This window comes from Rhincodon typus, chromosome 29, assembly GCF_021869965.1.
Source record: "Rhincodon typus isolate 14 chromosome 29, sRhiTyp1.1, whole genome shotgun sequence".
Taxonomy (NCBI): Eukaryota; Metazoa; Chordata; class Chondrichthyes; order Orectolobiformes; family Rhincodontidae; genus Rhincodon; species Rhincodon typus.
In genome coordinates this window covers 23,286,592-23,313,526 of record NC_063360.1, presented here as the reverse complement: position 1 = coordinate 23,313,526, position 26,935 = coordinate 23,286,592, and the positions used below count along the sequence as shown (strand labels likewise).

The following is a 26,935-nucleotide window of genomic DNA, read 5'->3' as shown; positions in this document are numbered from 1 at the left end:
AAATGATAAAATGTTTGTTTACAATTCTTAGCTGTTCAGTGTATCTATTTAACCACTGCTATGCTTCATCTGGTGTTTCAATTAAATCCTGAGGTGGTTAGGTTTCCCAATACTTGGCAAAACTGGCTGGCTAGGTGTAAAAGCTGAAGCAGCGCAACACACTCACCTCACAGGAGCATTTCAGAGATTGAAACACTGCAGTAACACCAGTGGAGAGATTCACAGTTGCAGGAAAGGGAAGCACCACTTCAGGGTCTCAATATGCATGATATACTAATTCTATAGTCAAACCAGAAAGCATTCAACCAAGAACCGGTGAGCTGATTTTTTTTTTTTATTGCCATGAGGAATTCAACAAAACAGTCCAAAGTTTTGTATATAGTGTTAAACATCACAAGTTATTTAGAATATATGGTAATAATCTGCCAAGAAACTCAAGTTTGATATATACATCAGCATTTCTGCCAGGTATGCACATGTCAGATCCACTTTTCCACATCAACAGGTTTAAAAGCAGACCATCATTAGCTAGACTGAAAGGCTGATATACATTCAGTACATTGAGTTATATTTCCATGAGCTGCTTGTATTGGTCAATTACAGGTACTTGGGGAGATCCTTTTCAATCACCTGTTTGAAATAAAAGAAACAGTGAAACAAACTTCAGATGGATGGCTTCATTCTGAATGCTTGCCAAGTTCCAGGAATTCACACATTCAACCTTCTTGTTTACAATTGCAAAATTAAGTGTACTAGCAATGTTGACTGACCTCCAATACAAATTGTTTTAGTGGTAGTTGTTTGCTTTGACTAATGCTTTTCTCATTGAACTACTAGTCAATCATCAGTTCACAAAACAGTATTTCTAAAGGATGAGGGCTATTTCTTATTTGGTCAGATTTGAGTATTTAAAATACTTGCCACTTAATATGAAAATCATGTAGCATGGAGAAAAAAAAGCCCACAGCTCACCAACTCTACTGCCAATATGGTTTAAGAGACAAGGTGCAGGGCTGGATGAACACAGCAGGCCAAGCAGCATCATAGGAGCAGAGAGGCTGACGTTTCAGGCCTAGACCCTTCATCAGAAAAGGGTTGGTTTGCACAGGCAACTGGTTTGTAGAGTTACACTAGTATATTTAATCTTAAGCATCAGCTTAAGTTACCATGAAGGACTTAATCTCTCCCCTTGCCAGAGGTGGTGATCAGGTTAAACCATCACCAGTCATCTCCCTTTTAAAAATGAGAACAGCTCTGATCCAGTAGTATTATGGTGACCAGATACTGGTAAAGTGGGTATGGTGGACACAAGGAGGAGGATGAGAGAGAGCTCAATTATGAGCTGAAGTCCCAAACTCTTCAACCACATGCTTGCTTTGAGAGCAAACAACCAGGCAAGTGGGCTCACTGATATTGGGAAATGGAAGACAAAAGTCCCAGCCCTAGCAAGGAAGGGGGAGATTAGACTATACAGATGAAGAACAAAAAAAGTAGAAACAGAACCTCATCCTGCAGAAAACAAAAGGATGAGAAAAGATCCAAAAGGGAGGTTATGGCTGCATTAAATTAAAAGCCAGATGCCTTCTCAGAAGGCAGTGTTGTTAGGTTTTATGTAAGACAAAGTTGCATTATCTACATCATAAATCACTTGAAGTACAATAATGTTTATACCTCTTGCAATATGTTTCTATTTAGTGTTTTTTACATAATGTGGACCTATGAATCAATCAGCTGGTAGACTCCTGGTCCCAGTTAAAACTTTGTGGTAATTGGTAATTCTTCCTTATAAAGGGCATCCTGTATGCTCAGTATGTTGATAACTGACAGTTTATTGGATGGAATGTTACTGTAGTGCTAAAGTTTCTCAAGGTTAATTTTAAAGTTATTTTTAAAACCCACTCTGGTTTTGTGGGAAGCAAATTTTAAACATAAAAACTTTGTACTTGTGTGCAACTAGTATTCAGTTTGTCACTTAAACAAAACATCCACTTTATTGGTGCACATAGTTAGGGGTGGAGGTCAGGTAGCTCTGACTGGATAGCTCATTTTTGCTAAAAACAGATTCATTTCCCATACTAGTTGAGGTACATTAAAAAAGTCCCATCTTCTCAACCTCACCCCTCACCTGGGCCAAGGTAATGCTCAGGTGAAGCACACCACTAGTTGTCTCAGCCTGGGCTTACAGTAATTAGGGGTGTTTTTGTATTGGTGTACAGTTTTACATCCACAAATGACACCTTAGAATTTTTAAAACAGGCACTAATTTTGGACATACAATAGCAACAATTGTGACTAATAGTTACAATCATCTAATGCCTTTATATATATAATAGAGTACTTTACAGGAAGAACCATACCTATTTAAATTATTTTGCACATGTAAAATGCTATGGATTTTTCATCCAAACTTCAGGTCTCTAGTCATTTTAAATCAACAGTAAAACAGAGTAAATAGAATTCTGATTGGAAATAAAGTTAAAACCTTAAATGTAGCTATTTTCCTAGGACACTACAGCATTTTACACTCAAGGGCTTAACTTCAAAGTGCAGTCACTAATAGGCAAATGTAACAAAGTTCAGTGAATGTGACAAAGAATGTTGACCAGAACATTGAGACTTCTATTCTTTGTAGTGGCATCAGTTTTGTTTCTAAAAAGAAACAAACTAAAGTCATGGGTGGGGTATTGGAACATCTCAGGAGATGTTGTCAGGAATGCAGGGTTTGAGCTATAGGGAGAGGCTGGGGCTATTTTCCCCTGGAGCATCAGAAGCTGGGGAAGAGACTTTAGAGAGGCATAGATAGGGTGAGTAGTCAAAAAGGTCTTTTTCCAGGATAGGGATGTCCAAAACTTGACGGCATAGGTTTACGAGGAGAAGGAAAGATTAAAAAGGGATCCGATGGGTAACTTTTCCTGCAGAGGGTGGTGTGTATATGGAATGAGCTGCCAGAGGAAGAGGAGACAGGTACAAATACAACATTTAAAAAGCACCTGGATGTGTATAATGAATAGGAAGGGTTGAAGGGGACATGGGCTAAACGGGACTAGATCAGTTTAGGATATGTGGTCAGTATGGACAAGTTGGACCAAAAAAAGGGTCTGTTTCCATGCTGTACAATTGACTCAACTTTTAAAAAAGATGTTGCATAAATTGTATGATCAACTTCAGCACCTTCTCCCAAATTAGAACTAGGCATGGATACCTTGGAGGAATATCACCCATCTGTATGGGAAGCAGCTGTACAAGGGCATTTTGTATAAATAATGTAAATATTTCTATCCTGATGCCAGAAGACCAAGACCAGAGGCAACTGCAATATTTAGAGCTAGTATAGTGTCAAGAGAAGTGAAATAAGTTAACTGACTCAAAGAAGTTAGATTGATGCATTTAGTGGGTGGGGTTCAACTGCAAATGTCTGGATATAAACTCAAACTGCAAGGGTTGTATTACTAGTGAGAATGTCAAAACATTCATTAGATCTCAAGCCAAGTACTATTTTTCATTACCTGATTTTCTTGGTCCTTTCTTCCCCCATCCCTCCCCACTACTTTCTAGTTGTTTCTGTTCTTTGCCAATGCTCTTGTTGACTCGCCTGCTGGTCTCTTGACTGTCACTGCACTGAAGTTCCAAAGATTAGAAAACCTATTCAAGATGCAAGACAGCTTCTAATGGAAGACTAAAGGTCTCTCTTCTGGGAAGTGATGTAGAAAGTTTCAAATGCAGAAGCTACTCCACAAATAAACACCACAATGAGCTAACAAGGTGTAGAGCTGGATGAACACAGCAGGCCAAGCAGCAGAGGAGCAGGAAGGCTGACATTTCAAGCCTAGACCCTTCTTCAGAAATGGGGGAGGGGAAGGGGGTTCTGAAAAATAGGGGGGGTGGGGGGAGGAATAGAGATAGAAGATGGATAGAGGAGAAGATAGGTGGAGAGGAGACAGACCGGTCGAAGAGGCAGGGATGGAGCCAGTAAAAGGAGAGTCTAGGGAGGACGGACAGGTCAAGGGGGCAGGATGAGGTTAGTAGGGAGGAGATGGGGGTGGGGCTTTAGGTGGGAGGAAGGACAGGTTAGGGAGACGGGGACGAGCTGGGTTGGTTTTGGGATATGGTAGGGGAGGGGAGATTTTGAAGCTTGTGAAGTCCACATTGATACCATTGGGTTGCAGTTCCTGCAACCCTCGGGTAGGATCGTTGTGGCACTGCAGGAGGCCCAGGATGGACATGTCATGTCGTCTGAGGAATGGGAGGGGGGAGTTGAAATGGTTCGTGACTGGGAGGTGCAGTTGTTTATTGCAGACTGAGCGTAGGTGTTCTGCAAAGCAGTCCCCAACCCTCCACTTGGTCTCCCCGATGTAGAGGAGGCTACAACGGGAACAGCGGATGCAGTATACCACATTAGCAGATGTGCAGGTGAACATCTGCTTGATGTGGAAGGTCTTCTTGGGGCCTGGGAGGAGGGGGGGGGGGGGGGGGGGGGGGGAGGTGAAGCACTTCCTGCGGTGGCAGGGAAAGTGCCAGGTGTGGTGGGGCTGGAGGGAAGCGTGGAGCGGACAAAGGAGTCACAGAGAGAGTGGTCCCTCCAGAAAGCAGATAGGGTGGGGAGGGAAAGATGTCTTTGATGGTGGGGTCGGATTACAGATGGTGGAATTGTTGGAGGATGATGTGTTGGATCTGGAAGTTGGTGGGGTGGTACGCGAGGACGAGGGGGATTCTGTTTTGGTTGTTATTGCGGGAAGGGGGTGAGAGGGATGAGTTGCGGGAAATGCGGGAGACTTGGTCGAGGGCATTCTTGACCGAGGAGGAGGAGGGAGTTGTGGTCCTCGAAAAACAAGGACGAGGACATCTGAGCTGTACGGGAGTGGAATGCCTCATCCTGGGAGCAGATGCGGCAGAGGCGAAGGAATTGGGAATAAGGGATGGCATTTTTGCAGGAAGGTGGGTGGGAGGTGTATTCTAGGTAGCTGTGGGCTTGAAATGGATATCGGTTTCTAGGTGGTTGCCCAAGATGGAGACAGAGGGGTCCAGGAAGGAGAGAGAGGTATTAGAGATGGTCCAGGTGAACTTAAGGTTGGGGTGGGTGTTGGTGAAGTGGATGAACTGTTCAAGCTCCTCATGGGAGCACGAGGCGGTGCTGATACGGTCAATGTAACAGAGGAAGGGGTGGGGTTTAGGGCCAGCATAGGTATGGAAGAGGGATTGTTTATCTCCCAAACCATCCACAACCTCATCACCTCAGGTGACCTCCCACCTCATCGTTGCCCAACCCTGCACCACCTGCTTCTATCTCCTTCCCAAAATCCACAAACCTGACTGCCCTGGTCGACCCACTGTCTGCCTGCTCCTGCCCCAAGATTTTCTCCCCTTTAGTCCAGGAACTCCCTACCTACATCTGTGACACCACCCACACCACAATTCCCCAGTCCCCAACACCTCATTTTTACCATGGACGTCCAGTCCCTATACACCTGCATTCCACAGATAGCCTAAAGGCCCTCTGCTTCTTCCTGTCCCGCAGGCCCGACCAGTCCCCCTCCACTGACACCCTCATCCGCTTAGCCGAACTCATCCTCACCCTCAACTTCTCTTTCAATTCCTCCCACATCCTACAGACAAAGGGGGTGGCCATGGGTACCCGCATGGGCCCAAGCTATGCCTGCCTCTTTGTAGGTTACGTGGAACAATCCCTCTTCCGTACCTACACTGGCCCTAAACCCCACCTCTTCCTCCATTACATTGATGACTGTATCGGCGCTGCAAAAATGCAGCCAGGAGGAGCTCAAACAGTTCATCCACTTCACCAACACCTTCCACCCCAACCTTAAGTTCACCTGGACCATCTCTAATACCTCTCTCCCCTTCCTGGACCTCTGTCTCCATTTCCGGCAACCACCTAGAAACCGATATCTATTTCAAGCCCACTGACTCCCACAGCTACCTAGAATACACCTCCTCTCACCCACCTTCCTGCGCAAAAAAAAACCATCCTTATTCCCAATTCCTTTGCCTCTGCTCCCAGGGAGGCATTCCACTCCTGTACATCTCAGATGTCCTCGTTTTTCAGGGACCACAACTCCACCCCCCGGTGATCAAGAATGCCCTCAACCGTGTCTCCCGCAACTCATCCCTCACACCCCCTCCCCAACAACCACCAAAACAGAATCCCCCTCGTCCTCACGTACCACCCCACCAACCTCCGGATCCAACGCATCATCCTCCGGCACTTCCACCATCTGCAATCCGACCCTGCCACCAAAGACATTTTTCCCTCCCCACCCTATCTGCTTTCCGGAGGGACCACTCTCTCCGTGACTCCTTTGTCCGCTCCACCACACCTGGCACTTTCCCTGCCACCGCAGGAAGTGCTTCACCTCACCCCCAAGAAGACCTTCCACATCAAGCAGATGTTCACCTGCACATCTGCTAATGTGGTATACTGCATCCACTGTTCCCGATGTAGAGGAGGCTACAACGGGGAAACCAAGCGAAGGGTTGGGGACTGCTTTGCAGAACACCTACGCTCGGTTCGCAATAAACAACTGCACCTCCCAGTCACGAACCATTTCAACTCCCCCTCCCATTCCTCAGACGACATGTCCATCCTGGGCCTCCTGCAGTGCCAAAACAATGCTACCCGAAGGTTGCAGGAACAGCAACCCCTATTCCGCTTGGGAACCCTGCAGCCCAATGGTATCAATGTGGACTTCACAAGCTTCAAAATCTCCCCTCCCCCTACCACATCCCAAAACCAGCCCAGCTCGTCCCCACCCTGTCCTTCCCCCCACGCCGCCACCCCCACCCCCCAAATCTCCTACGTACTAACCTCATCCTGCCCGTCCTATCTCCTCCCCACCTACACTCACCTTTACTGGCTCCATCCCCGCCTCTTTGACCGGTCTGTCTCCTCTCCACCTATCTTCTCTTCTTTCCACCTCCCCCCACTCCCTATTTATTTCAGAACCCCCTGCCCCTATTTCTGAAGAAGGGTCTCGGCCTGAAATGTCAGCCTTCTTGCTCCTCCGATGCTGCTTGGCCTGCTGTGTTCATCCAGCTCTACACCTTATTTCATTCGCCAGTATCTACAGTTCCTACTATCTCACCACAATGAGCTAGTTAGTTTATTGCCAAAAAATAAAGAAACAGGGACCACCTGCATACTAATGTCCTCAATACCTCTATTAGGAAAGAAAGAAAGACTATGCACCAGCTATAAGAAAACATTTTACACCAGAAAATATTTACTGGAATAATTCTCCTCATGTAACTAATTCCACATTGTATTAGTTACATAACAGAATCAGAGCTACAGGAATCCATCAAAACAGAATTGGGTATTGCCATGTCATACTTTGACTGTCACTTTACAGTACTGAATGGGGCTAAAGCCAGCAGGTAAATTGAAATGAAAAAAAATTTATCTACAATCTTTTGTTGGTTCAGTTAGCAAATTAACATGTAGCAAAGCCATATTGAATTTAGACGAGCATCTCAATTTGTTCCATGCTGTTATTCAGGGGACAGCAGGGAGGTGCCATTTAGCTTGAGTACTCAGGTAGAAAAGAGGGAAATTAGAATTTCTCTGATCACTGAACACTTCCTGCTGCAATGTGGCAGAAGGATTGGTGCTAGATCAGTCAAGTTCCAGCTTCCTGGTCAGTCTGCCAATCCACCACAGATGATCACTGGGGGTTGGGGGAGTACCAAGATCTGTCATTAAACCAGATCTACGGGTCCATGTTTTCTACAAAGTATAGGTAGATATTACAGAAAGAGCCGATTCTCAATAGCTGGATTACTGAATTACAACTTTAGGTTTGAATTACACAATTTTAATGCCCAGAAGTTGACCATTCTGCACTCACTCTTCAAGTAACATCTCAGCACGATTCCCCTGACTTTTCCAATACTGTGGACATTGAACCTGCCTCCCCTGCACCCTCACCATTTGTGCTATACAAGGTGATGTGGTTCCTTACAGTCACGAACAGTCCCCCTCCCCAGCTAATTAAATACAGGTAATTTAGCCAGCTCAGCACTCAGAGGTTGCAGTCATTGGATTGGAGGTGCCATAGTGGGACCAGGGACCTGTTAATGGGGTCCTACTCAACCAACCACCAGCCCTGCCAGGTGGACATTCTACATGGGCTTCTCCTGCTGCCAAGGAGAGCATCCTCAAGTGGGCACATGGATTTAAAGCTGCCCTAAAGTTTCCAGTGTTTGATAATAAAGATGAAACCAGGAGCATGGCAAGAGGATGAGGGAAGGCATTTCACTACCAGATTAATGTAGCCATTTTTCTGCAGCAGGTTAAGTAAAAAGTTAGCTGCTATAACTCACTTCTTGGATTGAATTGTTCTGTGTACAGTATCTGAAGTTCTCTGCATTACAAGTTAGAATCAACTTTATCCTTTGAGATAAATTTGAACTATTGTGAATTTAAAGTTTTAGATGAGCATCTAAACCCAGTGTTGGACAGACTTCTAGAAGAGAAAGTTTATTAAAAAAACAAAGCTGCAATTTTGAGACTTCTTGTTTATATCAGCAATGATTGAATCATAGAGCAGACTAAAGCAGGCTGAATGGTCTAATTCTGTTCTGTAGTCTTATGGGCACAAAGGTTATTTTAAAATAGAGCATTTGACAGACTTCAGTAAAAATATTCCTGCTGTACACATTTGGTTTGGTTGGTGCCGCAGGTCAAATAGGTCCAGTTGGTCACCCATTCTGTCTAATGGCTCGCTCCAAAAACTGGAAGCGTGCAGTTCACAAGGTTTGTTTAAATTGAAAAAAACCAAACACCACAACTTACCACAGGGTCATCCATGGGGGAATACCTCTTGACAACTTGACCTTCCCGGTCAATCAGAAACTAGAAGAGAAGAGAAAATAAAGTTGCCACTTGGGATTGTATCAGAAGCCAACATCTTTCCACAAGATGCCCCACATGCAACATGTCAATGTGCAGTGTAATTCAATGCAACATCTCCTCAACCCACCACCTCCCAGATGTCAGACATTTGGAATAAGCAGGTTACATCTCCAGTTATATACTGGAAAGGTTGAAGATATTGTCTGCAGTCCTACACATCCCCTTAACCTGGTAAATATCTTGAGGTTAAAGCAGACATTTGGCATCATGTCATGAGATACACTTAATCTTTCAAACATTGATCACCAAGAGTGCCTATTTCAAATTCCGATAGGACACATCTCCAGTGCTTCAGCTTCAGAATCCCTTCTCCATGCTATCGACTCTCTAAATTGGAGGCTTTAAAAAAAAAAAGCTTCTGCATCCCACTTCACCTGTCAATTCCTGGTTAAACTAGTTAAAAAAAAATATGAAATATTTCCAGTCTGGTTACCATCTCTAGTCACCTCCACTCTTACGACTCACAGGAAGTATTTTCACCTAGTTAATTCTGGCCACCAGAACATTGCCCATTTCAAGACTGTTCCACCATTGGTAGCTGTGATTTCACTCAATAGACTAAGGTCGAATTCACTTGTTGCTTTCCTCAGAGGCCTACCTTTTTGATCAAGTTGTCATCATCTGACCCAATAGCTCCTTGTGATTCTGTCATACTTGTTTTATGAAAAAAGTGTCAGGAATGTGATAAACACTTAAATGTTTCAAACAAAAAAAAAAAATCTAAGTAATCCAGCTTTAGATTTGGATTACATGCCCTGTATAGAAAATTATACTTGATATTAGAGTAACTAGCTTCCATACCTTAGAGAAGTTCCACTTAATAGCACTGTAAAAACAAAATACAAAATGTTAGTTTGTCTTGGAAGAGGCAGTTTAATATTAGTTCTAATGCTACATTAAGGACTTATCTTTATTTTTAAAAGATAGAATCCCTACAGTGTAGAAACAGGCCTGTCAGCTCAACAAGTCCACACCGACTTTGAGCTTCCCACCCAGATCCATCCACCTAATCTACACATCCCTGAACACTACAGGCAATTTATCATGGCCAATCCACCTAGCCTGCACATCTTTGGACTGTGGGAGGAAACCAGAGCACCTGGAGGAAATCCACGCAGACATGGAGAGAATGTGCAAGCTCTGCAGACAGTTGCCCACAGGTGGAATTGAACCTGGGTTCCTGGTGCTGTGAGGCAGCAATGCTAACCACTGAGCCAGCTGTTTAATATTTTTAAAATTGAAGTGAAGGGAATTGGGTTGCACCTAAAAGAGGGACCTGGCACTTTAAACCAGAGAGATTTCAGATTTTACAAATTATATTGTGGAAGATTTCACTACAATTTGGGCTGAAGTAGTAGTATTGAGAGTTGCCTTAAATATACTTCTGCTGAGAAAAAAAAAAGAAAGAGATTCCTCTTAAAAAGTGGAAATGCATCATTCCTGGTTTACTAAAAATGTTAGACATAAACATACTTTCCAAAGAGACCTTTCCCTTTAGGCTGCTCCTTCATCCATTTCCACAAAGGGTGAGCATTATCCCCATTGACATCAATTTTGCTGGACATGCCAAACTTCACATTGTACTTATTTGCAAATTCTTTAATTTGTTTCTCATCACCAGGTTCCTGAAACAAAATGGCAATATTAAAAATTTTAGTCTGCAAGTTTAAATTCTATTTGTCAGATTACATTAATATCCAAAATGTATGTGACTACAATTCCAATAGTTAAAAGGTTTTAGTTTTACATCCAGAATTTGTTGGGAATGTATGGATGATTGTTGCTTCATCATTTAAATCAAAAAGGCAGTGGAGTTGTTAAACAGCTCAGTTTGAAGTAGGTTCAAAAATCAGAAATCATAGGACAAGATAATAAGAGCAGAATTAGGCCATACTGCCCAAAGTCTGCTCTGCCGGATGTTTCTCATTCTCCTCATAACCCTGGATCCCCTTACTAATCAAGAACCTCTGTCTTAAATATACTCAGCAACTTGGCCTCCACAACACCTTGCAGCGATGAGTTCCACAGATTAACCATCTTATGGTTGAAGAAATTCCTCATTTCAGTTCTAAACCCAGGATAAATGACAGACCAAGAGTAAAAAAAGTGCCAGATGGATTTCAATATAATATCCATTTTGGATTGGCAAGATAGACCAGGGTACTTCCTAGATGGTATGACCGTTAATAGTAGGTGCTCAAAGAGATTTGGGACTCAAGTAGATAAAGGGGTTCATCTTTAAAATGTCACAAACCGATGCAGGGGTAGAAAGAAATCACCAAGAAATCTAAGGGAATGCTGGTCTTTATAAATCAAGAGTACTGGAGTAAGAGGATGCAGAACTTATGCTGCAGCTATGCAAAACCCTCGTTAGACCCCAACTGAAGTGTGTAATAGATCTGGGCACCAAACCTTAGGAAGAATTTTGGCCTTGGGCAGACTACAATGTCCATTTACAAGAATAAATACCTGGATTTTGTGGGTTACATTAGAGGAGAAATTACACAAATGAAGCATGTTTTCTCTAGAAGTTAGAAGGTTAAGGAGTGATCTGATCAAAGTTCATATTATTAAAACAGGAAGACAGGGTAGATAAACATGAATTATTTCCACTGGTTTGAGATTCTAGAGCCAGGAGGCAGTCTAAAAGTTGGGGCCCGACCATTCTGAAGAGGGGTTAGGAAGCAGTTCTACATGCAAAGAGTAGTGGAGGTTGGAACGCTCTTCCACAAAACAGTAATTGATGCTAGATCAGATATTAGTTTTAAGATCGGAGTTAGACAAATTTTTGCCAGGCAAAAGGGATATGGGCCAAAAGCATGCATATAGATAGTTAGACCATAGATCTGCCATGATCTTACTGAGCAGTGGAACAGGCTCAAGGGACTGAATGGCCTACTCCTATAAAAATTTTCGCTTAGATTTTAGAGAGGACAGTACTCTAATTCACCCTTTTTGGACTGTACATTAAGAAACAACACTGCACTCTTAAAACCAATGGGTTGGAAAGATGAAGAAAATCTGCATATATTGCATGTTCAACATAGTGGTTGTTGTTTAGTTCACCAAGCTAACTAGTTTTCATGCAAATGTTTTGTCGCCTTTCTCTGGGATATTGTCAGTGCTATGTAGCCTCCGTTGAAGCACTGTTGTGTCCCACTCTGACCTTACATGATCTGTCATGGTGGGCAGTCTTGCTTCCGATTTTGTACTGTTGTGGTATGTAGATTACGTCTATTTCAACATGTTCGTTAATTGCAGCAGTGATCGAAAGCCAGGCCTCCAGGAATTTTCCTGCTTATTACTGTCTTGCTTGTCCTAGTACTGTAACTTTGTCCCAGTTAAAATTGGCGTCCTTCTATGTCAGTGAATTGAAGGAAGGGAGAGTTGGTCGTGCCGTTTTGCTGTGAATTGGTGTTCACGTATCCTGTCTGTCCTACGTAGTGTTTCTCAGTTGCTGCATGGTATTTTATAATATCACATTTGTCCTGCTCATTGTGGGTATGTCATCTTTCGTCTTTGTGTATAACTAGCAAAGTGTGGCTGTTGGTTTGTGTGCTATCCTTATTCCAAGAGGTCGTGGGAGTCTTGTAGTCAGTTCTGATGTGGTTCTAACATAGGGTAGAGTGGCCAGTGTATTGGGTATACAGTGTCTTCTTGGTGTTATTTGTTTGCCAAACATTGGCAGACAAAGCTATTAGGATAACCATTGTTTACAATGGCTCTGTATGGATGTTCCTTAGTTTTTGTGCAGCTCCACGGTGTTATGAGTTATTGCTCATTTGTGGATGCTGGGGTGGTTACTCTTGTAATTCAGGATTTGGTCGGTGTGTACTCTTTACATCAGTAAGAGATTCACTATTGTTCATGCTACCATTACATCTAGAGAAACAGGAGTTGATTGTTGTTCTCCTTCCTTGAAGAGCTTGATCCCAGTGATACACTGCCATAGAAGGACATCAATTTAACTGGGACAAAGTTAGAGTACTAGGACAAGCAAGACAAAGACAAGCACAAGAATTCTTGGAGGCCTGGTTTTGAACCACCAATGCCATTAAAAACATGTTGAAATAGACCCCATCTACATGCAACTACAGTAGAAAACCCAGAAACAAGACTGTCCACCATGCCAGACCAGACTGAACAGCACTTCAATGGAGGGTACACTGCACTGAATGTCACCTAGAAGGGAGACGAAACATTTGCATGAAGACCAGTCAGCTCGGCAAACCAACCAACATCAACTGCAACCCAAGCTACAGATCTTCATTGAAACATTTGTGTTTTCCCGCAGCTTACCTGCTTACCAAACTGGTTACAGGGGAAACCCAAAATCCGTAAACCTTTCTCAGCATATTTAGTATCCAGTTCAACAAGCTGAGTGTAGTTTACGGAAGTCTTTCCTCATTTAGAGGCCACATTTACAAAAATGCAGACAAGACCCCTAAAGAAGAGACAAAAAAAAAAACTACTTACTTTGCACGTCAAAACAAATAAGTCAATGTTAGTGGTGTTAACCACAAGTGTGGCTGGTGGGGCAGGGAGCACAGGAACAGTGGTCACAGACAAGAGATGGCACGGATTCTAATCAATGTATGCATAAACAGCCATTCTGACATCCGAGCAAGGAGATGGGTCACTCACTGACAGCAGCAGGGAGGAACAGTAAACAAACAAAAAAAAACCAAGCACACAGCCCTGGTTCTGAAATACTCTTGATTCTGAAGGGGCCCCCTCTTGTGCTTAAAAAGTGTTTCCTGTGACTTGTCATGGCTAGTTGTCAGTGGCTGTCTGTGTGGTGACTATTTTGGTGTTTATAGATAATTACTCAAGAATAACTACATAAATGAAAGTACAGCCACTTCTCAGGCTAACTAATGGTACTTGCACAGGTTAAGCAACCAGGGTGGCACGGTTGTGTGTCAACACTGAGGAGCTGGAGGAACACAGCAGGTCAGGCAACAGAGGACGTACTAAAACAGGTTTTGGAGTCTATGCAATTTCTAATAGTGTAAAGAACTGCAACTTTTCTTTGCAGACAAATACAACTTAGAGGATTTTAGGATGCAGTTCTCAGGGACAACAAACAGTAGCCCAGCCAGTGACACTCATCCCATGAATTTAGAATAAAATTCCTTAGAGACAGAGCAAGACAAAGTCTGTTTCTGAACAAAAAAATTGAATCAAAACAATCTTGAAAAAAAGCATTGGAACCCAATAAAGACACAGCAAATCAAGATTTTCAGGCTGGTTGAAATTTAAGAATCAAATTGATCCACACCAGAATCACAAAATGGGTTTTTTCATGCTTGTTTTCTACTGAATTGCAAGGTGTTACCAAGTCACAGGGAGCAATTAACAAATGAGTCACTAAAGAAAAAAGCATGACCATTTTCTATGAACTTCAACAGAATGGTCAGATGTAGTGAAAAGGAGTTTGAGATAGTAGGAACTGCAGATGCTGGAGAATCTGAGATAACAAAGTGTAAAGCTGGATGAACACAGCAGGTCAAGCAGCATCAGAAGAGCAGGAAGGCTGGCGTTTCTTCAGAAGGGTCTAGGCCCAAAATGTCAGCCTTCCTGCTCCTCTGATGCTGCTTGGCCTGCTGTGTTCATCAAGCTTTACACCTTGTTATCTCTGTAGTGAAGAGGACACAGCTTTCAAGTCACAAGCACATTTTGCACTTCTGGCATAAAAGCCATGAGTAATCTAGTTACAATTGGTTTCTTAGTGGGAGCAACTATGCCTAGTTTTGGAAAGTTAGCTATTAACTTAGTCTAGTCGCCTGCAAATTCTCTTTCAAATAGAAGTGCTTTTTTTTTTTTTAAAATAGTTACTACAGGACCTGTAAGGACTCATCCTTTCAGTCTATTAATCCAAGTTATGAACTGGAATATAAAGTTCATCAGCTCTCAGTGATTTCAATTCTTTCATAAAAATGCTGGAAATACTCAGGTCAGACCTGCACAAGAATGTTCACGTTTCAGGCCTTGACTTCCCACCAAACTGGGTTATGAGCAAGAAGTGGGTGGAATAATGTCAGTCAATTCCTCTGAAAATCTGCTAAACTACATGATTTGCAGGGGGTTGATCTTTCACTCGAAATAACCCAGCAGACAACTGGATATCTAACGCACTTGTGTGCAAAGCTTCAAGAGGCCTGAATGCAGAATGGGTTATGTACTAGAATCAAAATGTGGGGGAATTCCTGAGGCACGTGAAAACAGATTGTAGGAATGGTCTATGGTGGAAATCCAGACAGACCTACAAAGCCTATAGCCAACATCAAGTTGGCCAGCAGGAAATTGTCTGTCAGTGAAAAGGGAACAGTCATGCCCAGAGATTTATTTTATTCATTCATGGGAAGTGGGTGAAGCTGGCTGTGACAGCATTTAGATTTTATTCCTCGTTGTCCTCCAGAAAATGATGCCTTCTTGAATCCACTGCAGTCCATCTGGTGTACAATGCAGTCAGAGAGAGAACAGGATTTTAACCCAGCAACACTGAGGGAATTACAATATATTTCTAATTCAGGATGGACAGGTGGTGGTGCTCCAAAGTAGCTGCTGCCCTTGTCCTTCTATGTATTGGTGGTGGATGAAAGTTTGGAAGACGCTATTTCAGAATCTTTGTACATTTCTGTAGTGCATCTGGTTACTGCAGCTATTATAGACTTTAGGCTGTCAAGACAGGGAGGGCAACCCACCATCTACAAGACGAGCCATGTGTAATGGAATACACTCCCTTTGCCTGGATGAGTGCAGTTTCAACATTTAAGCTAACCACCTCTCAGGGAAAAGCAGCCCTCTTGAATGGCACCCCATCCATCACAAATATTTACTTCCTCCATCAATGACTGGGGTAGCAGTTGCCTACTCACCATGGATCCTCTGAAAGCACCTTCCAAACTTGCAACCTCAATCACCTAGATAAGGGCAACAGATACCAAAAAGCACCACCTACAAATTTCTTTGTGTGCCACACACACCAGCCTGACTTGGAACTATGGCCATCACTTCCATTGCGTCAAACCCCAGAACTCCCTTCCTTACACATGAATTGTTCAAGCCAGCCACCACCTTCGAGGACAATAATTGCTGCCTTGATCAGAAATACCCACACAGAGCAATTAAAAGACCTTTTCAGAAGAGAGGTGTGGTGCAGTGGTATGATGTCCCTACCTCTGGACCAGGAAGCCCAGGTACAAGCCCCTCCTGCTCCATACAGCAGCAACTCTGAACAAGCTGTTTAGTAAAAAGCTTATATTTCTTAATTAGTAAGTGAACAAACAAAAAACCTTTCAGACTGAGGTTGGAAACATTGCAAGCAAGCTTTTAGAAACAGTTAAAACATTCTGTAAACAGAATTGAGCAAGGCAGCAGCATGCTTGTCCACTCACCTGTATTCTTCCAGATTCACCTCTTTGCCATCTATGTCCTTGACGCTAAACTGATAAATGGATGTGGCCTTGCTCCAGTCTTCTGGTTGCGCACTCTGAAAGCAATTTTAAGCATGAAGAAAAGAAAAAAAAAAGTGTCCAATACATTCAATAGAAGCTGATTTTACATTTAGCTAAAAAAGCAGTGTATATTTCTTTGTAAATCAAGAGGAGAAAGACAAAAACCCACAAGTATTGGCAAATACTCTAGTCATTTGGATCCCTTCTATCCATAATGCCTGAAAATTGTTAAGATAAAATGTGAGAACATGTTGAATGTAAAGTTAGAACAAGAGATTGGGTATCAATTGACTTAAAACAAATCAATCTGCATCAAAAAATAAAACAGTCTACATTATAGTTCCACAGGCAAACCCTTCCTACAACTGAACATACTTGCAAACAAAAAAGTCACTATCAAAACTCAGGTCTGGCATCATCTGTGGAGAGAAAACAGTTCATGTTTCAAGACCAGTAACCCTTCTTTACAACACCTGCTCTGTTCTGAGAGGTCACAGGACTTGAAGCATGAACTTTGATTTCTCTCTACAGATGCTGTCTGACCTGAGTTTTGCTAGCTGTTTCCACTCGGATCAGCCTTTTTGATCCCTGTGAATCAGAGGATAGACAAAAGGGAAGATTCTGCAGTACAAGGGCTACCCCAGCACACCACTAAAACAAGGCAAACCACAAGATTAAAACAGTCCAAATATTTGCTTGATGAAAAGAAGAAAACCACCCCAGAGAATCCTAGCTGAAGTCAATAATTCACTGCAATCTTTACACATTTCTGTAATTTACATCTTGTTATTTTGCATGATACTCAGCTACTTCAAAAAGAGTATTGAACTATAATAAAGACAACCAAGTTAGATGCCTTTTAAAAATTAAAATTCAACTTGAATGCAAAGATACAACCCATCATTAGCATGTCATCCTTGCCAAACAGGCTGACATTTAGATAATGTCTGAAAAACCTGAAATTAAAATCATTACTCCTACCCAAATCTCACTTCAATAAAAGAAGTTCTACTAGATAGAATAACTAGGTGACAATGCAAGGTAACACTTAAAACTAGCTCAATACCTACAACATTGTGCCCACAGGAGAATAGCAAGGTCACTGGAGCCTTGAGAGAAATTACTGAAGGGATCAGCTACTTGAATGTTCCATGCAGCTTTTAACCCACATGAGAATGGAGACCCAAAGAAGAAATACATGAAATGTAAAATGTTCGTTTGAACCAAACCAGAAGACTATAGTTCACTGGTATATTGGGAGCATGCATAAAAGTTAGGCTAAGGGCTGATCCCTTGTTGACATCCATGGGATTGGACATCAAAAGCAAGTGTTAACGTTTCTGTTGTTATCTAATGGCAAACTAAAACTGGTGTTATGACTTAAAATCACATCTATACTTCACTAAAAAAGTTTGCACAATACAAAAACCTACTATATAGATATTGTACAAAAGCCCAAGCCGTCTATAGTCAACTGCCTCGAGACAACTAATCTGAAATCTCATGAAGAAAGTTAAGGATTACAAAATTTACCTAATTTTCCATCAGAAACAAAAACATTCAAAAGCAGCTAAATCTGGCAATCCAAAAGAAAACAAACATGACAGGTACCAAGACAACAAGGTGCAGGGCTGGATGAACACAGCAGGCCAAGCAGCATCATAGGAGCAGAGAGGCTGACGTTTCGGGCCTAGACCCTTCATCAGAAAAGGGGGAGGGGAAGGGGGTTCTGAAATAAATAGGGAGAGAGTGGGAGGCAGATAGAAGATGGATAGAGGAGAGGATAGGTGGAGAGGAAACAAACAGGTCGAAGAGGCGGGGATGGAGCCAGTAAAGGTGAGTGTAGGTAGGGAGTTAGGAAGGGGATAGGTCAGTCCAGGGAGGACGGACAGGTCAAGGGGGCGGGATGAGGTTGGTCGGCAGGAGATGGAGATGCGGCTTGAGGTGGGAGGAGGGGATAGGTGGGAGGAAGAACAGGTTAGGGAGGCAGGGACGAGCTGGACTGGTTTTGGGATGCGGTGGGGGGAGGGGAGATTTTGAAACTTGTGAAATCCACATTGATACCATTGGGCTGCAGGGTTCCCAAGCGGAATATGAGTTGCTGTTCCTGCAACCTTCGGGTGGCATCGTTGTGGCACTGCAGGAGGCCCAGGATGGACACGTCGTCTGAGGAATGGGAGGGGGAGTTGAAATGGTTCGCGACTGGGAGGTGCAGTTGTTTATTGCGAACCGAGCGTAGGTGTTCTGCAAAGCGGTCCCCGAGCCTCCACTTGGTTTCCCCGATGTAGAGGAAGCCACACTGGGTACAGCGGATGCAGTATACCACATTGGCAGATGTGCAGGTGAACATCTCCTTGATGTGGAAAGTCTTCTTGGGGCCTGGGGGCAGGTGTAGCACTTCCTGCGGTTGCAGGGAAAAGTGCCGGGTGTGGTGGAGCTGGAGGGGAGTGTGGAGCGGACAAGGGAGTCACGGAGAGAGTTGTCCCTCTGGAAAGCAGATAAGGGTGGGGAGGGAAAGATGTCTTTGGTGGTGGGGCCGGATTGCAGATGGCAGAAATGTCGGAGGATGATGCGTTGGATCCGGAGGTTGGTACGTGAGGATGAGGGGGATTCTTTTTTGGTTCTTATTGCGTGGACGGGGTGTGAAGGATGGGTGCGGGAGATTTGGGAGATATGGTTGAGGGCGTTCGACCACCGAGGGGGGGGAGTTACAGTCCTTGAAAAACGAGGACAACCGAGATGTACAGGAGTGGAATGCCTCATCCTGGGAGCAGATGCGGTGGAGGCGAAGGAATTGAGAATAGGGGATAGCATTTTTGCAGGAAGGTGGGTGGGAGGAGGAGTATTCTAGGTAGCTGTGGGAGTCTGTGGGCTTGAAATGAATATCGGTTTCTAGGTGGTTGCCCGATATGGAGACAGAGGTCCAGCAAGGGGAGAGAGGTATCAGAGATGGTCCAGGTGAACTTAAGGTTGGGGTGGAAGGTGTTAGTGAAGTGGATGAACTGTTCGAGCTCCTCGTGGGAGCACGAGGCGGCGCCGATACAGTCATCAATGTAACGGAGGAAGAGGTGGGGTTTAGGGCCGGTGTAGGTACGGAAGAGGGATTGTTCCACGTAACCTACAAAGAGGCAGGCGTAACTTGGGCCCATGCGGGTACCCATGGCTACCCCCTTTGTCTGTAGGAAGTGGAAGGAATTGAAAGAGAAGTTGTTGATTGTGAGGACGAGTTCGGCTAAGCGGATGAGGGTATCAGAGGAGGGGGACTGGTCGGGCCTGCGGGACAGGAAGAAGCGGAGGGCCTTAAGGCCATCTGCATGGGGAATGCAGGTGTAGAGGGACTGGACGTCCATGGTAAAGCTATGACAGGTACCAAGTGCCTTTGTAACCAAACTAAGAAGATACAAAGGATCAGAAAAACAAACTGACCAATTCTGAAGTTAACAAGATATGAAAAATGCAGTTCTCCTTTACAGTAAAGAAGCTGGTTAGTGTAACAGTTTTAAGCAGATAACAGGCCGATTAGTTTTATTAGTTCTATTTTCTTAAACAGAAAAAGATGACCTAATTGTGGTGTAACGATTTACTTATTTGGTAGGAAATATCTGGCATTCTGCATATTGGATTAAACAAGTTGAAAGATATACATAAACACCGAAATGACATTGTGCAATGTCAAAAAAATAACCAAATGTGGGGGTGTGCTTTGTGCAAAGCATGCAAAACACCACCCAAGAAGAAATGTCACACACCGTGGTCAGGCAGAGCTCTGATCTTATTCCTAGAATCAGAGATGAACACCATTCAAAATCTTCAATGAAAAGCATGCTCAGGCATGAATTACATTCAGTTCAAATATTTATGTTCTAACATGTTAATGATCACAGCAATACATATGCAAGCTAACTTTAAGAATTTTGATTTGAGTTCAAGGACCTAACTAAAACATTAGGTGAGCAAAAAAAAAACACTTCCACTGATATTTTCACACTGAAATGGAACACAACACCACTAAGACTAACATTCTTCAGCAGTTCCATGTTGGGCTATTGATCCTTGGCAGTATCTCTAACCAATGCCAGACAGCAAGACATTCAGATCTCTGGGCTCCTGTAATTCAAGTCTCATGTCCAGTTTGAGAAACAAGAAAATCATTTCATTCATCAGTTACATTGGCCTGAAGTGCTGGAATTCCCTTCCTTAAACTTTCCAACTCACCATCAAGTCATCGTCAAACAGCTTGCAATCAAACTGTTCAGTTCAACTAGTCCACGCCAACCATGTTCCTAAACTAAACCAGTCCCTGTATTTGGCCTATATCCATCCAAACCTTTCCTTACCCAAAAAGGTCTTTTAACCATTGCAACTGTACCGACATCTACCTTCTCTAGCAGTTCATTCCATGCACAAACCACTAAAAGTTACCCCCGCCCCCACCCCTCCATGTCCTTTAAGCCTTTCTTCTCAACCTTAAAAGTATGTCCCCTAGTTTTGAACTACCCCACCTTAGGGAAAGATGCTGGTCATTCACCTGATCAGCACCCCTCATGATTTTATAAGCCTCAATAAAAGGTCACCCTTCAACCTCCTATGCTCCAGTGAAGAGTCCCAATCTATGTTTAGATCTCAAACCCTCCATTCCCAGCAACATTCTGGTAAATCTTCTCAAGCCTCAAGTTTAATAATAGCCTTCCTATAGAAGAGTGACCAGAACTGCACACAATACTTTACCATGATCTGTACAACCTCAATAGGACATCCAATTCTTGTACAGAAAAGGTCTGAACAATGAAGGCAAGTGTGCGAAATACCTTAACCACCCTGTCTACCTTTGACGCAAGTTTCAAAGCCAATGCAGCTTTTTGAATTGGCCTCAGGGGTGTTTCAACAGCAAATTGGGTTTTCTCCATTTTTCTGCTTGGTTCTCACTTGATATTCTGCTGTTTGACATACAAGATATTGATTTACTACATACTTTTTCCTCATTTAAATGCACTGAAGTGACGTGGTTAAAATTCTTTACTAAGCTTAATTCTGACAACTCCCTGTCTGTCATGCCTTCGACAATACAACAAAATCTAAATAAAAACAAACCTTAACAGATACGCAAGAAAATACTTAAAAACAAAAATCAGAAATTGCTGGAAAAAAACTCAGGTCAGGCAGCATTTGTGCAGAGAAACCAGAGTTAACTCTGAGTCAACAACCCTTCAGAACTGTTTCTGACTTCCAGCATTCACTGTTCTTTAGTTTTCTTTAAAAAAAGAAAATGCTTGCTTGTGCAAGCAAGGAGCCATCAGCACACAATCATAATTTGTCTGTGAATGGCATCAGACTAAGTTGGCTTAGTCTGGTTCACTGCAAGGGATCAGGCAAATCTTGCAGACTTTTAGAAGCAATGGGGTGGCAGGGGAAAGAAAACTGTACTGCAATGAAGAAAACATGTTTGGAAATATAGATAGATGAGCTGAGGACACAAACAGGCATGTGGGAGTATGATGTCAGATATACAAGACTTGTCCTGCCCATCGTTCAGACTGGTAGATCAGCATTCCTAGTTTAGGGCATTCAGACAAGATCGAGATGGGTGGGGGCGTGGAGATGTTGTCACAATATTTATCAGTGAATCAATTATTGTAGTGAGACGGCATGAAATCTTGGTAGGATCAAATGAGGCCTTTTAGGTAAAAGTAAAAAAGCAAACGTGTGTTGGCTGTGTACTACAAGACCCCCAAGATACACACGGAGAGATAGAGGATCAGATATGTAAAAATCAAATTTACGAGATATTGGCTAGTAATAACAGGAGTTTGTAGTGAACCCAAATATTATCTGGGATACTTTTAATGTGCAAGGTAGAGGTAACAACATTTTTATATAAAAAGAGAGAGTGTACCTTGGAGAATTAATTTTTTTTTTTGTAAAAAAAAAGCATGCCAGTACACAAAAGCCCAAAAAAGGAAGGGGACAGTTTTAAACCTAATATTCAGGATTGAGCCTAGGCAGGTGGAAGGCATAATTCTAAAGGGAGCATTGGACCATAACTCAATTGTTTTAAGATTATGGCAGAGGATAAAAATGGGGTTGGGGAAGAGCTAATTTGAAAAAAATCATTATGGGTTGGGGTATTGCTGGCTGGGTCAATTTAATACCCATCATTAGCTAGGGGAGAAGGCAGTGGAAAGTTGCCTTCTTAAACAGCTGTAGGCTCTGAAGGAACAGTGACACATTTCTATGTCAGGATAAGGACTGCCTTGAAGCAAAACTTGCAGGTGGTACTGTACATCTGCTGCCCTTTTCCTTCTAGATGATAGGAGTTGTGGGTTTGGAAAGTATGGTCCTAAAAAGACCTTGGTGAATTTGTACAGTGCATCTTACAGATATTACACTACTGCTACTGAGCATCAATGATACAGGGTGCAGATGATGTTGTGCCAGTCAAGCAGGCTTCATTGTCCTAGAAGGTGTGAAGCTTTTTCAGTGTTATTGGAGCTGTACCCATCCAGGCAATTGGAGGGCATGCCATCTCACTTCTGACGTGAGTCTTGTAGATGGTGGGCAAGTTTTGGGGTGTCACAGGTGACTTACTCACTACAGGATTCCTTATCTCAGACCTGCTCTTGTAGCCCCAGTATTTATATGGCTAGTCCAGTACAGTTCCTGGTCAATTGTAATCCCCAAGATGTTTATAGTGGGGATGTCGCAGATGGTAACTCCATGAAAATCAAGGAACAAATGGTTAGATTCTCTCGTTGGAAGTAATCATTGCTCTGTATTTATGTGGCACACATGTTACTTGCTATTTTTCAGCCCAAAACCTGAATATTTTGCTGCATTGGGACAGGATTCTGGTCATCTGTCCCAATGACGAGACAGGATGCCCATTTTGTTTTTAAAAAGGTTGCTGTCTTAAGGGTCAGAGATGTTTTGCTGCATTTAAGAAGTGCTATTTAGATAGAACATAGAACATTACAGCACAGTACAGGCCTCTCAGCCCTCAATGTTGCGCCGACTTGTGAAACCAATCTAAAGCCCATCTAACCCAAACTATTCCATTATCATCCATATGTTTATGGAATGACCATTTAAATGCCCTTAAAGTTGGCGAGTCTACTACTTTTGCAGGCAGGGCATGCCACACCCTTACTTCTGAGTGATTACTGCAGAACACCTACAGTTTGAGGTTGTACAGAAAACAATTTAATTTCATATTAATAAGAAACAGAATTAAAAAGGTGAAAAATAAAGCTGCATTAACAAGATGCAAGTGCCATATTGGAGGCAGAGAAAAATTAAACTGGTATTAAGTATTACAATGGAGTATGAAAAAGAACCATACCCAGCTTCAAACTTTGATCTGCTGAGGGTTAACAGACCGCCTCAAAAGGCCATTGAGAGGCTTAAACCTGGCCCCAGTAGCCCCTGACAAGGGGCTGTTTTGAATACAAAAATCAAAGTATAACACCAAATCAAGGCCAAATTGTTTTGCAAGAGGTTTCTGATGCAGTAGTATTGAAAATTCACATCTGCATGCAGTGTTCTGTGAAGATCATTTCAGTGTGTAGAACATTGAAGCAATTCAATCAAATTACATCTTTCTGCCAAAGTACAATGGGGGCAGGGGCATTCAATTGTCAGACCCTCACGTTGCCTCAAAACATACATAAGTAGCATCCTGCACAAGTAAAAAGTCATACGACACCAGGTTGTAGTCCAACAGGCTTATTTGAAATCTCAAGCTTGCGGAGTGCTGTTCTTCGTCAGATGACGTGAAGAGGAGCACACAGGCACAGAATTTTATAGGCAGAGAGCTCAAAAGATTGTACAAATGTTGAGTGGAGTGTTGACAGGTCAAATAACAAGTCTCTTCAGGCGACCCTGTCATAGGACCAGAGGGAGGTTTGTTTACTGCTGGTGATGATAAAAAGTTACTCCAGTTTCCTGTTCTTGGCATGCACGTAGGTGGTGTAGTTCTGGTGCCTAGTCTACTTGCAGAGTCAGATAGCTAGTCCGTTGTATCTTGAGCGCGAGCTGAAAATACAGACTCTCTCAATTTCAAGGTTGCAGCATCTGCTGTGTAGCACGGCAGATACTCATGTGACTTGGTCAATAGATGAATGGACACTGTGCAACAATTGCCAGACAGGAATGTTCCCACCCAACCAGGGAACACTTCAGCAGTCAAGGACATTCAGCCTCCAATTTTCAGCTAAGTGCCCTCCAAGGTGGTCTTCAAGATACACAACAATGCAGAACTGCTGAGCAGAAACTAATAGCCAAATTCTGTAGTCATGAAGATAGCCTCAACTGTGACCTTGGGGTCATGTTGTGCTACATATAACCCCACCATTCTGCTCTGTATTTGTAAAATCTTCCTCACTGTCCTGTTTTGACACCATCACCTTGATGGCTTATTATGATCTCTCTACCTTAATTAGTTTGGGATTACTTGTTATTTTGGTTAAGTCCTCAGCATGCAACTCTTACAACTATCAGTCATTTGGTTCATCTCCAGCACCATTTTTATTTTGTGTAATTATCTCTCTGCCTCAATTAATTGAGTCACAGGTCATCCTGCACTTGCTGTTCAGCTGGTGATACGTTCCTCACACCATCTGACACGATCACCTGCAGAGATTTTTTAATTCAGCCTGCTGACACACTACACACCCCTGTTTGTGCAATCTTTTGCTCTCTCTGCTGATCAATTCTATGCCTGTGCACTTTTCCTAACAAGTCACTTGAAAAATAATCAGCACTCCAAAAGCTTGTGATTTCAAATAATCCTTTTGGACTATAACCTGGTATTGTGACTTCTGACTGTCTCCACTCCAGTGGAAGAGTGGCACCTCCACATCCTGCATGATTAAGAAATGACTTTAGTTTATCTAACTGCAAGGAGTGTCAGAGTCCAATTTTTATCTTGGCATAAAAAGACTAGACAGAACTGCTTTAGTAGCTGTGTATGTACAGAAAGATTTAAGAATAATGTATATTGTTGCCGTAAAAAAACCTGAGAATAAAAGTTACAAGAACCTCAACATTAACTAGCCAGAAATCAAGATTAAATGCAAAGATGTTTAAAGTGAAATTCAGTTTGGAAGAGCTTGGTTTTGAGTCCAATTTCAAGTAATCTGAAACGAGTTTTGCAGTCACTTTGTAAAATGTTTTCACACATGGTGCCAGGGAGACTAGGGAGGCCGCACAGGCTGAGGTAGAAGCAACTGGGTTGCATATTGCAGTAATTTATACTTGACCACCGACCTCCTATTCATTTGGAGGAAGAACTATTTTGGAGGTGCAACTCTAACACTGCAGATCACAATATCCAAAAGCTTCTGTTAGTGTCGACCCCAGGAAACCGAGTAACTCCGCAAAGACAATAAATGAAGTACAAACGAAAGGAGACTGGGCATCAATGATTGTCGTCACCCTACAATGTGGTGGAAAGAACAACAATTCATCTGCTACAATAAAAAAAAAAACGAACTGCGTTTGCTGAAAATCTGAAAGAAAAAAAAAAGAGAAACTCAGGGGGTAACAAGGCTCAAAACAGATTTGCTGTTCATTGATGCTGCCAGAGGTAGTAAATTCTTGCATTGTCGGATTCTGTTTCAGAATTCATGTAGTGAAGCCCACGCAATGGGCCATCGTTAACGTCATAATTTGTTAGATACTTCATACACAATCCCACGTCCCCAGCCAGTCATATTAACATATGCTCTAGTTTTAAATCTCTTTAGACTAACGCTGACCAGTCCCAGTGAGAAGGTTTAAAGTCTTATTTTTGAGGCAGCTAGCAGTATTACAGGCCTGGAGTGTGGCGAGAGGATTAAAAAGAAGTGCAGCTTTCGCAGTGCGCCAGCGTTTGAGAGCCTTGAGGTTCAAGAGAAGGGGGTAGGGGCAAAGTGTTCCCAGGTTTCTGAACAGGTCCAGAAAAACCCGTTATCTAAAGTATGTGAAAAAGGCTCTACGTTTTAAGCATGTTTGAACTGCCCTGTGCAAACCAGATTTGCAAAAATTAGAAGAGACTACTGCTAGACCTGCCGAGTCTCGCCAGCAATTTCTGTTTTAGTTTCAGATTTCCAGCACCCGCAGTTCTTCGTTGCGGTAGGCCAAACACTCACCATCGTTCTTATCTTTGCCTGCTGCCTGAACGTTGCTAAACCGATCGGGATCGCTCGCTTTATAAAGCGCTGAGTCCAACCGATCATTCTCCTGTAACAACACGAGATGGTGAGTCACATCGGGGAGGGGCCAGAGATACTTAAACTCCACTGGCTCTTTCTCGTGAGCAGAATTGATAAAAAAAAATAGCCCGACAAATGAGCGAATCAACCCATTGATACCCCGCACTGCCTGTTCCCTAGCAAACAATGCTTTTCAAAAAGTCTATGCACATGCTCTTAGTCAATCTTAAAGCAACAGTTCTGAGGAAGTGGCACTGGACGCGAAACGTTAACTCTGATTTATTTCTTCAGAGATGCTGCCAAACCTGCTGAGCTTTTCCAGCAACTTCTGTTTTTGTTCCTTAAACCAACACATTCGGTGT

At 42.9% G+C, this 26,935-nt stretch overlaps 1 protein-coding gene across 1 annotated transcript; it reads right to left on the bottom strand.

Annotated features, from left to right (window-relative positions):
* Positions 1-316: 316 nt before the first annotated feature.
* On the bottom strand, positions 317-26,641 carry gpx4b (glutathione peroxidase 4b). Its single transcript, XM_020530754.2, has 7 exons — positions 26,511-26,641; positions 16,327-16,421; positions 13,226-13,370; positions 10,400-10,551; positions 9,728-9,752; positions 8,807-8,866; positions 317-630 (listed from the first exon to the last, which is right to left on the bottom strand). The coding sequence occupies exons 1-7, from the start codon at positions 26,595-26,597 to the stop codon at positions 598-600; spliced, it is 597 nt and encodes a 198-aa protein (XP_020386343.2). The 5' UTR covers positions 26,598-26,641; the 3' UTR covers positions 317-597.
* Between the last annotated feature and the right edge of the window lie 294 nt (positions 26,642-26,935).